Genomic DNA, 14472 nt, shown 5'->3' on the forward strand with positions numbered 1-14472 from the left:
CATCGGGCCACCTTCCCTCAGGAGAAATGCCAACCCTTTAACTCACTCCCTCACTCCCCATCGCAGCAGTACCGCTGAGAAGGGAGACACCCATCCGCAGATAACCATCGCCTGCTTTTGCAACAGGCTGAAGATCTTAGCTGGCAGAGGCATTAGTGGCAGGTCGTCTGAGGATGGTTAACTTGGGGTGCCCTGAGCTGCTCCGCTAGTGGGGATCCCAAGGGACCTCCAGCCAGTGCTCTCTCACTTCCATCCTCACCACTTGGGCCAGGGCTCAAACCCCTGAGAAAATGGGCTCGGGAGAGAGCTGAGAGTGCAATTAAATCAGGCGCTGGGATCGTGCAACTGGGACGCCGCCTGCACTGGCTCAACAGGGATTCCTTCTTCCCCAGCCAGAAGTCACCGTCGTTGTGGCTGCTGCTTTCAGACCGAAATTAACTGAAGCCGAGCAGGCCCGGGTGGTGCCGAGCCGGCCGTCGGGCCCAGATCCGGAGCCCCGTCGGCTCCAGGAAGGCCCCAGCTTGTCCCGACAGGACGAAGCAGGCAGGAGGGGAAGTCTAGGAAGGCGAGCGCTGGAGTCTGATTCCTCCCCCTCGAGGGAGGCCCACCGCCAGCTGCGAAGATGATGGAACAGGTGTTTAAGGGGGACCCCGATACCCCGCACTCCATTTCCTTCTCGGGCAGCGGGTTCCTCTGCTACTATCAGGTGGGGGCCGTGGATGCTTTACGAGACCTGGCGCCCCGCATGCTGGATACTGCCCATCGCGTGGTCGGGACGTCAGCCGGCTCCGTGGTGGCTGCCCTGACCGTGTGCGGCATTGGCATGAGTAAGGAGTTTATTCTGCTTTCCCTACACCCCTGGTGAATCCCCTGGCAGGCAGCCTGGCACAAGCCTGGCTCTGGCTGCCAGCAAAGCACTCCAGAGTAGGCATTGGGGAATTGGCGATTAGAAGAGGGGTTCTGAGCACATTCCAGTAGGGGACTGGGCCGGAAGGGGCTCCTGCCTCTGTCTATTAGTTTGGGCAAATGACTCCTTCTGCCTCTGGCTTTCCCATACATAATGGAGATAACACATGCTGGCTTCCAGGAGAGACCTTATAAATGAGGGCAACAGTAGCACAGCTTTAGGACCGGAAGGGACAGAAGAGGTTATCTACTCCCACCTTCTCCTCTTACAGATCAGGAAACTGAGGCCCCCAGGGATTAAAAAGTGACTTTGCCTAAAGTTGATGGTATCATGGACAAGAGTTTGGAGCTGAAGGATATGTGTGACTTTAGGCATGTCACTAGACCTCTTGGTCTCAATTTCCTTATCTGTAAAAAGAATGGGGGGGGCGGCTAGGTGGCGCAGTGGATAAAGCACCGGCCCTGGGTTCAGGAGTACCTGAGTTCAAATCCGGCCTCAGACACTTGACACTTACTAGCTGTGTGACCCTGGGCAAGTCACTTAACCCCCATTGCCCCGCAAAAAAAAAAAAAAAAAAAAAAAAGAATGGGCTCAAGTCCCTGCTCTTTCACCAACTAGTTTTATGATCCAGGGCAAGTCATTTGCCCTCTTAGTTTCCTCATCTGTAAAATTAGTTGCTTGGACCAAGTTCCCTTCCAGTTCTAAATCTATAAAATGAGTGACAGAGATGGGATTTGAACGCAGGTCTTCTGATTCCAAATCCAGCAGTTTTTTCTTTTCTTTTCTTTTTGGCAGGGCAATGAGGGTTAAGTGACTTGCCCAGGGTCACACAGCTAGTAAGTGTTAAGTGTCTGAGGCTGGATTTGAAATCAGGTCCTCCTGAATGCAGGGCCAGTGCTTTATCTGCTGCCACCTAGCTGCCCCCCTCCAGCATTCTTTTCACTGAATTTTACTGAGAGTAGGAAAGGATTTCAGGGATTAGCTAATCTAGGGTTTCCCTCAACCAGAGAACCTTGGAACACCTCAGAGCTTGTCATATTTCTATGATCATTTGATTGAAAGATGAAATAGACCATAGATATTGGCTAGGCATACCATCTTGGGGCAGCAAGGTGTCAGAGTGGATAGAACACCAGGCCTGCAGTCAGAGGACCTGAACTGAAATGTGGCCTCAGGCACTTACTAGCTATGTGAGCCTGGGGGAATCACTTTTTTTTTTTTAGTGAGGCAATTGGGGTTAAGTGACTTGCCCAGGGTCACACAGCTAGTAAGTGTTAAGTGTCTGAGGCCGGATTTGAACTCAGGTCCTCCTGACTCCAGGGCCGGTGCTCTATCCACTGCGCCATCTAGCTGCCCCAATGGGGGAATCACTTTACCCTGTTTGCCTCAGTTTCCTCATCTGCAAAATGAGCTGGAGAAGGAAATGGCAAACCACTCCAGTATCTGTGCCAAGAAAACCCCAAATAGGGTCAAGAATATAGTCAGATATGACTGAACAACAACAAAAGTCCAACTCCCCAGTATTTCCTTATTTCCTTTTTCTGAACAGGGTTACTAGGTAGACCTGAGGGGGGAGGATTTAGACATAATATTTCCTGATTTCAGAACGGCATTTGATATATTCCTATAGAGACAGCCACCTGATGCAGCGGATAGAGCCCTGAGCTTAGAGTCAGGAAGACAGTTCAAATTCAGTTCAAACATTTACTGTGTGACTTTGGGCAAATCGATTTAATTACTGTCTGCCTCAGTTTTCTCAACTGTAAAATGAGAATCATAAGAGCATCTACCTCATAGGGTTGTTGTGAAGACAGACGAGGTGCTATTTATTTGTAAAGTACTCCGCACAGGGCCTGGCACTTAAATTCTTGTTCACTTTCCCCCTATATCCTTGGGGATAAATTGAAGAGATGTGGACTAAATGAGAGTATAGCCCAGTGGATTTGGAACTGGTTGAAAGGCTAGATTAAGAAAAAAAAATAAGAGGGGGCAGCTAGGTGGCTCAGTAGATAAAGCACCAGCCCTGGAGTCAGGAGGACCTGAGTTCAAATTCAGACTCAGACAGTTGACACTTATTAGCTGTGTGACCCTGGGCAAGTCACTTAACCCTCATTGCCCCCCTCCCCCCGACAAATAAGAGTGATAGAAGGAGATAGACCAAAAGGATGTCCCCAGAGATTCTTCTTTAGAGCTCAGGGCTGGCTAACCTTTTTATCAGTGACTTGGATGACTGCATGGAGAGAATACCCATTATATTTATGAATGATGTGAAGGTGGGAGGGATAGCTAACATATTGGATGATCGATTTAGAATAAAAAAACATACTTGGTTCAAACAATGGAAATAATTGAAAAAGTTCAAACTCAATAGGGATTACTATAAAGTAATTTTAATTGGGTCAAAAAAATCCATTGCACAAGTAGGGGAAGGTAACCTGTGTGTGTGTGTGTGTGTGTCTGTGTTCTTGAAACTTGCTATCAGTCAATAGTGTGCCATTAGCTGAGAAAGCAAATGTAATCTCAGACTGTATTAATAGATGCATAATGCCTGGAAAAAGGAATGTAAGACCCATCCTGCTCTGCCCCAGTCAGACCATATCTAAGGGTACTTAGTGTAGTCCTGGTTGCTTTGTCTTAGGCAAAACATTGACAACCTGGAGTATCTTCAGAGGAAGGTATCTTAGATTGTGAGGGGGCTGAAATGTACAAAATCAGAGAGTTGGTTGGAAGAACTAGGTACGGCTAGCCTAAAGAAAAAACTGAAGGGGGACATGAAAGCTGTCTTTAGGTATTTCAAGAGACTCAACTTGTTTTGCTGGGTTCCAGAGGGCAGAACTAGGAACAATGGGTGGAATTGGGAAAGAGGTAGATTTAATCTTGATGGAGTCATTAAAGTTATTCCAAATTAGAAGTGTGTCAGACCTGCTTGGCTTTTTCAGGAGATGGTACCTTCCCTATTTGTGGTGATCTTCTGAATCTGGATGACCCACTGGCTGGGCATGTTGAAGGAGATTCTTACACACGTATAAGTGAGATGAGTTGGACTCTGTGGTCCCTTCTAATTGTGAGAGCCTGTGACTCAAACTGTGTATATTGATAGCACCCATACAAGCTCTTCAGGGTTAGGGGAAGGGAAGAGGAGGAAGGGAAGATGGAACAACCTTGGGGTAAAGGAAGGTCATGGTGGTATAAAATTGAGGAAATCAGGCCTTTTCACTTGCTAAGAAACAGTGTGTCAAAGTGGCTAGAGAGCTGGTCTTGGACCAGAAGAGATCATTATTCAAATACTCCCCCTGACACATATTTTCTGTGTGAGTGGGGCAGATTTCTTAACCTCTCAGTGCTCTAAGCAATAATAATAATAATAATAATAGCTAGCAAAAGGGGCAGCTAGGTGGTGCAGTGGATAGAGCACCAGCCCTGGATTCAGGAGGACCTGAGTTCAAATCCGGCCTCAAACACTTAACAATTACTAGCTGTGTGACCTTGGGCAAGTCACTTAACCCCAATTGCCTCACCAAAAAAAAAATAATAATAATAGCTAGCACCTACACTGTGCTAGGCATTTTAGAAAGTATTATCTCCATTGAACCTCACAAGCCTGGGAGGAAGATGCTATTATGATATCCATTTTACAGTTGAGGAAATTGAGGCAAACAGAGGTTAAGCAACTTGCTCAAGATCACAAAGCTAGGTGGAATTTGAACTCATGGCTTCCTGACTCTAGGCCCGCCACTCTTCACTCTATTGACTGCACCACCTAGCTGCCTGTCTTTAAAACTTGGCAGAGTTGCAGAGAGGCTGCTGACCCACATTGGTAGAGGGAGCCATGTCATTTGGGAGTCCTTTGCATCAATTGCATTACGGGCTTATACCTATCGTTTCATGCTGGAGATTACTATACTTCATATTTTGATGTATGCATAATTTCAAATTTATTATTTTAAAGAGAAAATGTCACTATATCACTGTTGTAGGAATTGTTTCATGGGACCCCTGTTGAAATCGTGTGGCATCTTAAAGTTCTGTGGAAAGAATTTGAGAAATGTTGATTTACCCTAAGTCCCTTATTTCACATTGTTTAGTTGTTTCAGTCATGTCTGACTCTTCAAGACCCCATTTGGGGTTTTCTTGGCAGAGATACTGGAGTGGTTTGCCATTTTCTTTTCCCCTCATTGTACAGAGGAGGAAACTGAGGCAAGCAGGGTGAAGTGATTTGTCCAGGGTATAGGTGGCTTCGGAGGTCTTTCCCAACTCTCAGAATGCTGTGATTCTTTGAGCTCAGTGATAACATGGGAAATGACTTGGTCAAGATCATATAGCTTAGTAACAGTAGGGTAAGGATTGGAATATATGTCTCCTCTCTTCCGGTGTAGGAATCTTCCCATTGAGTTACACTATATAGTCCTCTCTGTGTTAGGATTTGAGGGGAACTGGGAATGTCGTCCTAATCCCACTGAAATTCTACCACTGGAGAAACATTTTTCTAGATTAGGATTCTGCTTGGCCTCTATTAAAACACAAGGACCCCGGGGCAGCTAGGTGGTGCAGTGGATAGAGCACTGACCCTGGATTCAGGAGGACCTGAGTTCAAATCTGGCCTCAGACACTTAACACTTACTAGCTGTGTGACCCTGGGCAAGTCACTTAACCCCAATTGCCTCACTAAAAAAACCCAAAAAAACCAAAACCAAAAACACAAGGACCCTTGGGAGGGGCAACACTTGAATGGGAAATAATAATAATAATATAACATTTATATAGTTCTCACTAAGTGCTAGGTACCTTACAATTATAATCTCATTTAATCTTCACCATAACCCTGGGAGATAGGTGCTATTATTATCCTCATTGTTTTACGCAGGGTCACACAGCTAATAAATTCCTGAGGTCAAATTTGAATTTAGGTCTTTCTGACTCCATGCTTGACAATCTATCCGTTGTGCCATCTAGATGTTCTCAATTTGCTTTATCAGAACAGCTTATGATAGAAGAGATAGAAGCTGAAATCACTGGGCACTTGGTAGAGCTGTAGGGTGGCATGTAGAGTGGCAAGAACACTAGATTTGCAGTAAGAGAACTGGGGTTCAAATCTCACTTTTACTACTTACTACCTGTGGCACTTTGGCCGAGGCACTTAATGTCTCTGAGACTCAGTTTCCTCATCTGAAAAATAGGGGGCTTGGACTATATGGCTGTGAAGTTCCCTTTTAATTCTAAATACAGGGTGTTCCAAAAATCTCAGTGTAACTTAAAGCCTTAACAGCTTTAAAACACATATAATATATATATATATGCATGCATGTTTATACATATGTGTATATACACCTATACACATATGTGTGTGTATGATACATGTATGTATATGTGTATGCATATTTATACATATAGCTCTATAGATCTATATAGATCTCTCTCTCTACTATGATCTAAGTCTTAATCCTGGGTTTGCAATTTACTGTGTTATTTTGGGCACGTCTTTTTTCCTCTCTAGGTTTCAGTTTCTTGGTCTATAAAATGAATGGGTTACATTTAATAGATTTTTTTTTTTTGTGGGGCAATGAGGTTTAAGTGCCCTGGGTCTCCCATCCAAGTACTAAGGAGACCTAACCCTGCTTAGCTTCCATGATCAGACGAGATCGGGCGGGTTCAGGGTAATATGGCCATAGACACAGTTAGTAAGCGTCAAGTGTCTGAGGCCACATTTGAACTCAGGTCCTTCTGAATCCAGGGCCAGTGCTTTATCCACAATGCTACCTGGTTGCCCCTTAATAGATTCTTCTAGCTCTAGCTCCTGCGATCTTAATTGATTTAAGAAATTAATTTCTTGCTATGAACAAATCACTGTGTGAGGTGTTGACTGGGATCTTAAAGGCTACCAACAAACAAGGGGTTTCTGCCCATAAGGAGTTTACCTTTCACTAGGGAGATAGAACACAGATCAGTAAATACAAAGTTAACTGCAGAGAAGGGATCCCGGAAGGCTCAAAGTGGAATGCCTTAGGCTGCCAAGAACAGAGAGATCTCTCAAAAATCCATTTTCCACATTACATGAGTATGTGGCCAGTAGCATGAGGTGACAAACTCGAACTAATGTAACTGCTAAAAAATAAAAGCTGGGCAATGAGGTGTGGTGGAAAGATCTCTGGCTTGGGAATCAAAAGATGTAGCCTCCAGTTCTAGTGCTGATATTTCCCAGCTGTGTGCATGTGATCATGGACAATTTAGAAGGCTTCTGGTAGGAGGGGGCCCCTGGCTGGAGAATGGGAGAATGCTAAGAATCGTTAAGAGTGAGAAGGGACAGGACAGCTAGGTGGCGCAGTGAATAAAACACTGACCCTGGATTCAGGAGGACCTGAGTTCAAATCTGGCCTCAGACACTTGACACTTACTAGCTGTGTGACCCTGGGCAAGTCACTTAACCCTCATTGCCCCCACCAAAAAAAAAAGTTAGAGGGGAGGAGTTTTTGCAATCCAGGCACACAGAGAGAGACGGGGATGCTGAGTTCAGTCTACTTTGACTGGAATTTAGAATGTGTGGAGGGGAAGCCTGGAAAGGTTGGAGCCAGAATACAGAGGATTTAAGATGCTGTGGTGATGAGACAGGAGGTGTTGACAAGAAGAGAAGGGGGAGCATTTAGTGAATGCCAAAGACAAATTTAACTTCCAGTCTTTTGGGGGATCAGCCTTGTTTACTCTTTAGATTTTAGAGAGATTTTGGGAGGGTTCTCATTGAAGAAGTAGGGATGAGAGTGGGGAGCAGACTGGGGGGCATTGAGAGGCCTAGGGGCTTGCCTTCCGCCTTCCTGCCTCCAATGTGGATCCTCTCTGCCCACCTTGTCAAACTACCTTTCTGTGTACAGTTTAGCAAGAATTGAAAAAGAACGGTTCTTTGAACCCCAGTAACCCCAGATTAACACAAGAGACAAAGAGTTTTTTAAAATGTTTATTAAATGGATTTTAATCAAAGGCACACACATATGTATGTATGATTCATTATTTCAGAGATTGGATATAGAACAGGATCCCTATGTCACAATTTCTATGTAATTTCATATATTCCAATATTGCCATTTTATTTCCCTATCAGTCAGTTCTCTTTTTGGGGGGAGGGGGGGCAAGGCAATGAGGGTTAAGTGACTTGGCCAGGGTCACACAGCTAGTAAGTGTCAAGTGTCTGGGGTGAGATTTGAACTCAGGTCCTACTGAATCTATGGCCAATGCTTTATCCACTGCCCCACCTAATTGCCCCATGTCATTTCTCTAGTCATGTCTTTGACAAAGAGGAAACCATTCTTACAGTTCTGTATAATGAAAAGTATACTCTTTCCTAGAGTAATGATGAGGGCTTGTGGTGGCTAGATCTGAGGAGACAAAATTTAAACAACCCAATCTCACAAAAAGAAAATGAACAAGCCGTGGAGGAAATCCCAAAGGAAAAGAAAAAATAATCCCTCTCAGTTCACATTTCTATAGCTCAGCATTATTACAAATCACTTTATGATCTCACAGTAGTTTAGTGAGGTGGACAGGGAAGGAACCGACATCCGCATTTGTAGATGAAGAAACTGAAGTTCATAGAGGTGAAGTGACTTTGCCAAGGACACACAGCCAGTAAGTGTAGGACTGATAAGAAATAGGACTGGAATCCATTTCTTCTGACTCCCTGGCCAGGAGCTGCTTCTGCTCTCCCACGAGTGCCTAGCTCTTATTTTCAGTCAGGAAGGCTTGAGTTCAAATCCTTCCTCAGACACTTGCTAGCTGATCGATCCTGGGCAAGTCACTTAACTTCTGTTTGCCTCAGTTTCCCCCTCTGCAAAATAAGTATAATATTAGCACCTACCTCACAGGGTTGATGTGAGGATGAGAATGAAGACTGGACTGATTTTACTGATTCAGGGCACTCCTGAATAGGAAGCTCTCATCACCAATTCAAGTCTGCCCTTTTCTCTGCAAATTATAGCTTCGGAGAGATTAAGTTTATCACATATGGCTGAACTCAGGCTAATTCTCTAGCCATCACATACCACTGCCTCTTCTTTATTTTATCTTATGAGAATAAAATGATATAAAGCCCTTTGCAAACGTTAAAGCTCAATGTAAATGTTGACTGTTGTTGCTGTTATTATTACCCAAGCCCTTTACTAGTGGTCCACAGCCTGGAATGAGGTGGGATTTAAAGTCCTATTTGGAGCTATCAGACAGTCTGTTCTGTGACTCAGGCCTTGCTGCTGGGGTCACCTTCTCTGGACACTGGTCCCTGCTTGACTCCCTGGGCTAAAGACAGGTGGCACAAATACCAATCCCTCCTTGTACATTGCCACATTATCTAGGCACCACTCCCTCATTGTTCTTACAAACATTTATTATAGGTATGCATTATATGCCACAAAATGTACAAACAGGTAGGGAAGTTATAAAGTTTTGATAAGACAGGGGATAGGCCCCACAAGCGGCTTATCAGGGAGACAAAACACCAACCCAGCTGGAATACACATTTGTGGCTTAGTTGTTTTCAGTCACCTCAGACTCTTCTAGCTCTTTGGGGAAAATCTGGTTCACCATTTCCTTCTCTAGATCACTTTACAGGTAAGGAAACTGGGGCAAACAGGGTTAAGTGACTTGCTCAGGGTCAAACAGCTAGCAAGTGTGTGGAGTCAGGTCTTCCTAACTCCAGGTCCAGCAATCTATTCATTTGGACACCTAGCTGCCCATAATATGTACTACCCCCAGATAAATATGGGAAGTAGGTATCAAAGAAAGTACTGTCCGGGCTCCCAGAAGGAAGGTCATTACTGACCTTGGGCATCAGAGAAGGCTTCCTGGAGGTGAGCCTTTTAAAGGATGGTTAGCTATTCAGCCTGTAGGAAGGGAGAGAAGGAACATGCACTTATTAAGCACCAACTATGTGCCAGGAATCATTCCAGAGGCAGAGAACATGGAATGAAGGCTCTTGCCTGCTTCTGCCTACCCCAGGCTTAGACCACAAGCTCATAGAAAGGAAAGGACAATACACAGAAATAATAAGGGTTCTGATAGTTTCTAAGTTGGCATAGTGGATAGAGTGTTACATTTGGAGTGAGAAAGATGTGAGTTCAAATTCTGTCTCAGATGCTTGTTAGCTTAATGACCCTGGGCATGTCACTTAAACTCTCTGTGCCTGTTTCCTTATTTTTAAAATTAGAGGGTTGGACTTAACCTTCAAAGTCTCTTCCAGCTCCAAATCTATCATCCTATAATCCTGCCTCAGAGATTTACTAGCCGTGCAAAGTCACTTAAATGTTCTCGGCCTCAGTTTCTTCATCTGTAAAGTGGGGATACTAAGAACACATACCTCCCAGAGTTTGAAGATTCATTAAGATAATACATATGGGGAAGCTAGATGGCGCAGTGGTTAAAGCACCAGCCCTGGATTCAGGAGTACCTGAGTTCAAATCCAGCCTCAGACACTTGATACTTACTAGCTGTGTGACCCTGGGCAAGTCACTTAACCCCCATTGCCTAAAAAAAAAAAAAAAGATAATACATATGAGGGGCTGCTAGGTGGTGCAGTGGATAGAGCACCGGCCCTGGAGTCAGGAGGACCTGAGTTCAAATTTGATCTCAGACACTTAACACTTACTAGCTGTGTGACTCTGGGCAAGTCACTTAACCCCAACTGCCTCACCAAAAAACCCCAAAACCAAAACAAAACAAAAAAACCACAACAAAAACAAAAAAGATAATACATATGAATTATATGTTATCATCTAGTACATGGGAAGGGGTGTTGGGAATTGTTAGAGTTTTGTCAGCATGACATCGTGGATAGAATGCTGTATTTGGAATAAGGAAGAGCTGGGTTTGAGTTCTACCTCAGACTCTTGTTCCCTGTAAGACCTTAGGCAAGTCACTTCACAAGTCACTCAGTTTTTTCCTTTGTAAAATAGGAATAATGATAACAGCAGGAGCTGCTCGCTGGACTGTTTCCAGGACCAAATGAGACATTCAATCAATTAACATTTATTAAGCACCTACTATGTGCCAGGCACTGTACTAAGTTCTGGTGATTAAAAAAAAAAAAAAGACAGTCCCTGCCCTCAAGGAGCTCACAATCTAATGAGGGAAACAACATGAAAAACAGATCTGTATAAAACAAGCTATATAAAGGATAAATAGGAAATGATGGAAAGCTTATGCAAAAACATATCAGCTATGATTTTTATTAGGCTGTGCCCTAAGCCCCCAATGCAATCTATTCCGACAAATGTTTACTATGTCCCTAACTAGGCTGTGTATGCACATGCATGTGGTCCAAGAAAGGCCATCCTCAGCCCTCACAGATCTGACCTCTGTAGATAGAGCTGATATAGAAGGAAATGGAGAACAAATGGAAATAGCGAATAACCAAGGGATGAATTAAGTGTCACCAAAAGGAAGGGCCTAAATAACTGACATTTATATAGCCCTTGCAGGTTGACTTAGCTCATTCTCAATTCCTCGTACAACTAAGTTCTTTTATCTCCAAGTTTAATGCCCCTTTGCTACAGTATGATTGTATGGGTGGTGAGGAAACTGAGGTAGATATAGGAAGATCACTTAAGAGAATGGCAGAGTCAAGGGAAGGTTTTTTAAAGGTGGATAAGACCTAGACTTTCTTGTAGACAGTGGAGAAAGATTTAAAAATGTGATAATGAGGGAATGGTTAATAGGACAAACTCTTTTAAAAAAAATACAATAAAGATTTATTTGTTACTATGAGCACCATTCTTTTATTTAAGGAGTATAAAAAAGAGCAGCAAGTCAGATTTGGTTCACTGTGACAATTTGCTGCCCTCTGCTATAGAACAATACCATTTAATGAATATTGATTCAAAACTAAAATCCTAGCAACTCTATCCACTCATGTGATGCTAAAAAAGCTGGAGAACATAATGAAACCACACTTCCTGGGTCAGCTATAAGTTTATGCTACTTAATCTCAAATGGGCTCTCACCATGGGAAGACAATGCTTTTATACCTCCTTTATTGATTCACTACCCTACTTATAGCAGTTTATCCAAAATTTTTCTTTCCTCCCCTCCCCCATCAAATTCCTCAAACTTCCCATGGTTGCCTTTGTCCAAACCAAAGTGAAAACCTTGCCTCATATTTCACTGAAAAAAATGATGCCATTCAATTGAGACCTGAATTAATATTTCTCAAAAAACCCTCACCTCTTCTGAACTTCTCTATTATTGTTAAGGTTAGCATAATTCTCCCAATCACCTAGGTACTATAATAGGACAAACTCTTGATGGAGCTAGCAGGGCATGGTATGGGGGCTTAAAAGGATGCCCTGGGCACATTTTTTGGAAGAGCCTTTTGTTAAACATTTGCCAGCAGTCCACCGTGAGGACAAGGTAGGGTTAACCTTGGAAAGAAGAACCACCTCTTCCTCAGATGATAGAGTAAAGGGCTTGTAAAGATGTTGAGGAATTTTGAGCTAGAGAATAGGGAAGATATGGGAGTCCTTGGGTGGCTTTGGCTGAGAAGGGAATGGAGTGGCATAGGGAGTTTGAGGTTAGAAGAGAAAGTTTGGAGCCGTGGGGAGCAAGATAGAGATGCAGCTCAGACTAGAGGTCCAACCTAATGCAGCTAAAAGGTAGTGATTAAGTGCCTACTATGTGCAAGGTTCTGAGGATAACAAGATGAAAAAAAAAGACAGCTGTCCTCAAGGGACTGAGATTCAATGGGTGGGGGAGAGGGGAACATAACAAGTAAATAAATAAGTATGTCAAACTTTGAAAATTAATGGCCAAAGAGCCACAGAACTTATGGAATAGCTGTTAATTCTGAGAATACCAAAGATGTTATATCATAGAGGTTATACCAACTATTAAACTTTGAGAAATAAAATAAAATAAAACCAAAGAGCTAACAGTGGTTATAAGCAACAAGACATTCTTTATTCCATTGGAGAAGGGAAACTAGACATGCATACTCAGGGTCTGCTCTAGGACTGAGCAGAACCAAGGAAGTGAGGCTAAGCTTTGATAGATGTAGTCTTTTTTTCCTTAAAAGTATTTTATTATTTTCTTTTTTTTTTGTGGGACAATGGGGGTTAAGTGACTTGCCCAGGGTCACACAGCTAGTAAGTGTCAAGTGTCTGAGGCCGAATTTGAACTCAGGTACTCCTGAATCCAGGGCCGGTGCTTTATCCACTGCGCCACCTAGCTGCCCCCGTATTTTATTATTTTCCAGTTACATGTAGAGATAGTTTGCAACATTTGTTTTTATAAGATTTCTAGTTTCAAAATTTTCTCCCTCCCTCCCCTCCCTGCCCCCCTTACCAAGACAGCGAGTAATCTGATATAGGTTATATATATACAATCACATTAAACATATTTCTGCATTAGTCATGCTGTGCATGAAGAAGATATAGTCTTGGTTGGATAAGGTGCTGGGCAGTGAGATGTAGCCATAGCAATTAGGGGCAACAGCAACACTGGCAAGTTTGCCTTGTGACAAAAAAGCCTACTCATAACAGGGCTTCATGATCAGAATGTGGTTCCTGCAGGTGCTTGTCTGAGCTCAGGGGCCACCTGGGGTTGGTTTGAGCCAATTCTGTGATTTAGCTGCAGCAGAGTTCATCCAGAGAGTGAGTGCAAAGGATTGTTGTTATGTCAAACTCAGGGCACAGCTTGCTTTTTGGGTCTTACTTCTGGAAAAAGGGTATCTTCAAATAGTAAAAAGAGGAGTGAAAAGAAAGGTCTTGGCATGGAGATCCCAATAAGCAGATGTAGATATGATTAAATGAGCAAGGAGAGAGCTCTAACATCTTGAGGGAATTAGCAAAGATTCCCTATAGATTGTGTTTGAGCTGAGCCTTGGAAGAAGCTAGGAATTCTAAGAGGCAGTGATGGATGGAGTATTGCCTGTGATGGGGATGAATATTTGCCTGTGCAAAAGTTGTGGAGGCCAAAAATGGAATGCTAAGTTCAAGGAACAGCAAAGAGGTCTATGTGCTGGAACCTAGCATCTGTGAAGGTGAATAATCTGAAACAAACCTTTATGGGCAGATGGGAGGGCTTTTTGAAGGACTGAATGTTCAGCTGAGGAGAGATAGAGTGGGTGTAAAATGCTTTGCAAACCTTTAAACTTTACATGGGCAACTAGTTGGCTCATTGGATAGAGCCCTGGGCTTGGAATCAGGAGGACTCATCTTCATGAATTCAAATCCAGCCTCAGATACTTATTAGTTGTGTAACCTTGAGCAGGTCACTTCACCCTGTTTGCCTCAGTTTTCTCATCTATAAAATGATCCTGGAGAAGGAAATGGCAAACCATTTGAATATCTTTACCAAGAAAACCCCAAATGGGGTCACAAAGAGCCAAACACAGCTAAAAACTACTTAATAACAACAAGCTTTACATAGATGTGATGTAAAAATGGTATTAGCTTTGCCCAGAGGTCATAGGGAGCCACTGGAAGATTCTTGAGCAGTGGAGGAACGTGACTGGACTTGTGCTTTAGGATGATGATGTTGGTAGCTGTGTGGAGGATATTTGGGAGGGACTGGAAGTAGTGAGAACAATAAGGAAG

At 43.4% G+C, this 14472-nt stretch overlaps 1 protein-coding gene across 1 annotated transcript in view; it reads left to right on the forward strand.

Annotated features, from left to right (window-relative positions):
* The first annotated feature begins 534 nt into the window (after positions 1-534).
* The window catches only part of PNPLA1 (patatin like phospholipase domain containing 1), a 73941-nt gene continuing 60003 nt past the window's right edge, over positions 535-14472 (forward strand). Inside the window, exon 1 of the mRNA XM_043962466.1 lies at positions 535-827. Coding sequence (XP_043818401.1) covers positions 623-827 — 205 coding nt within the window. The 5' untranslated portion in view covers positions 535-622. The remainder of the gene's footprint in view (positions 828-14472) is intronic.

The sequence above is a fragment of the Dromiciops gliroides genome, chromosome 4, assembly GCF_019393635.1.
Source record: "Dromiciops gliroides isolate mDroGli1 chromosome 4, mDroGli1.pri, whole genome shotgun sequence".
Lineage (NCBI taxonomy): Eukaryota > Metazoa > Chordata > Mammalia > Microbiotheria > Microbiotheriidae > Dromiciops > Dromiciops gliroides.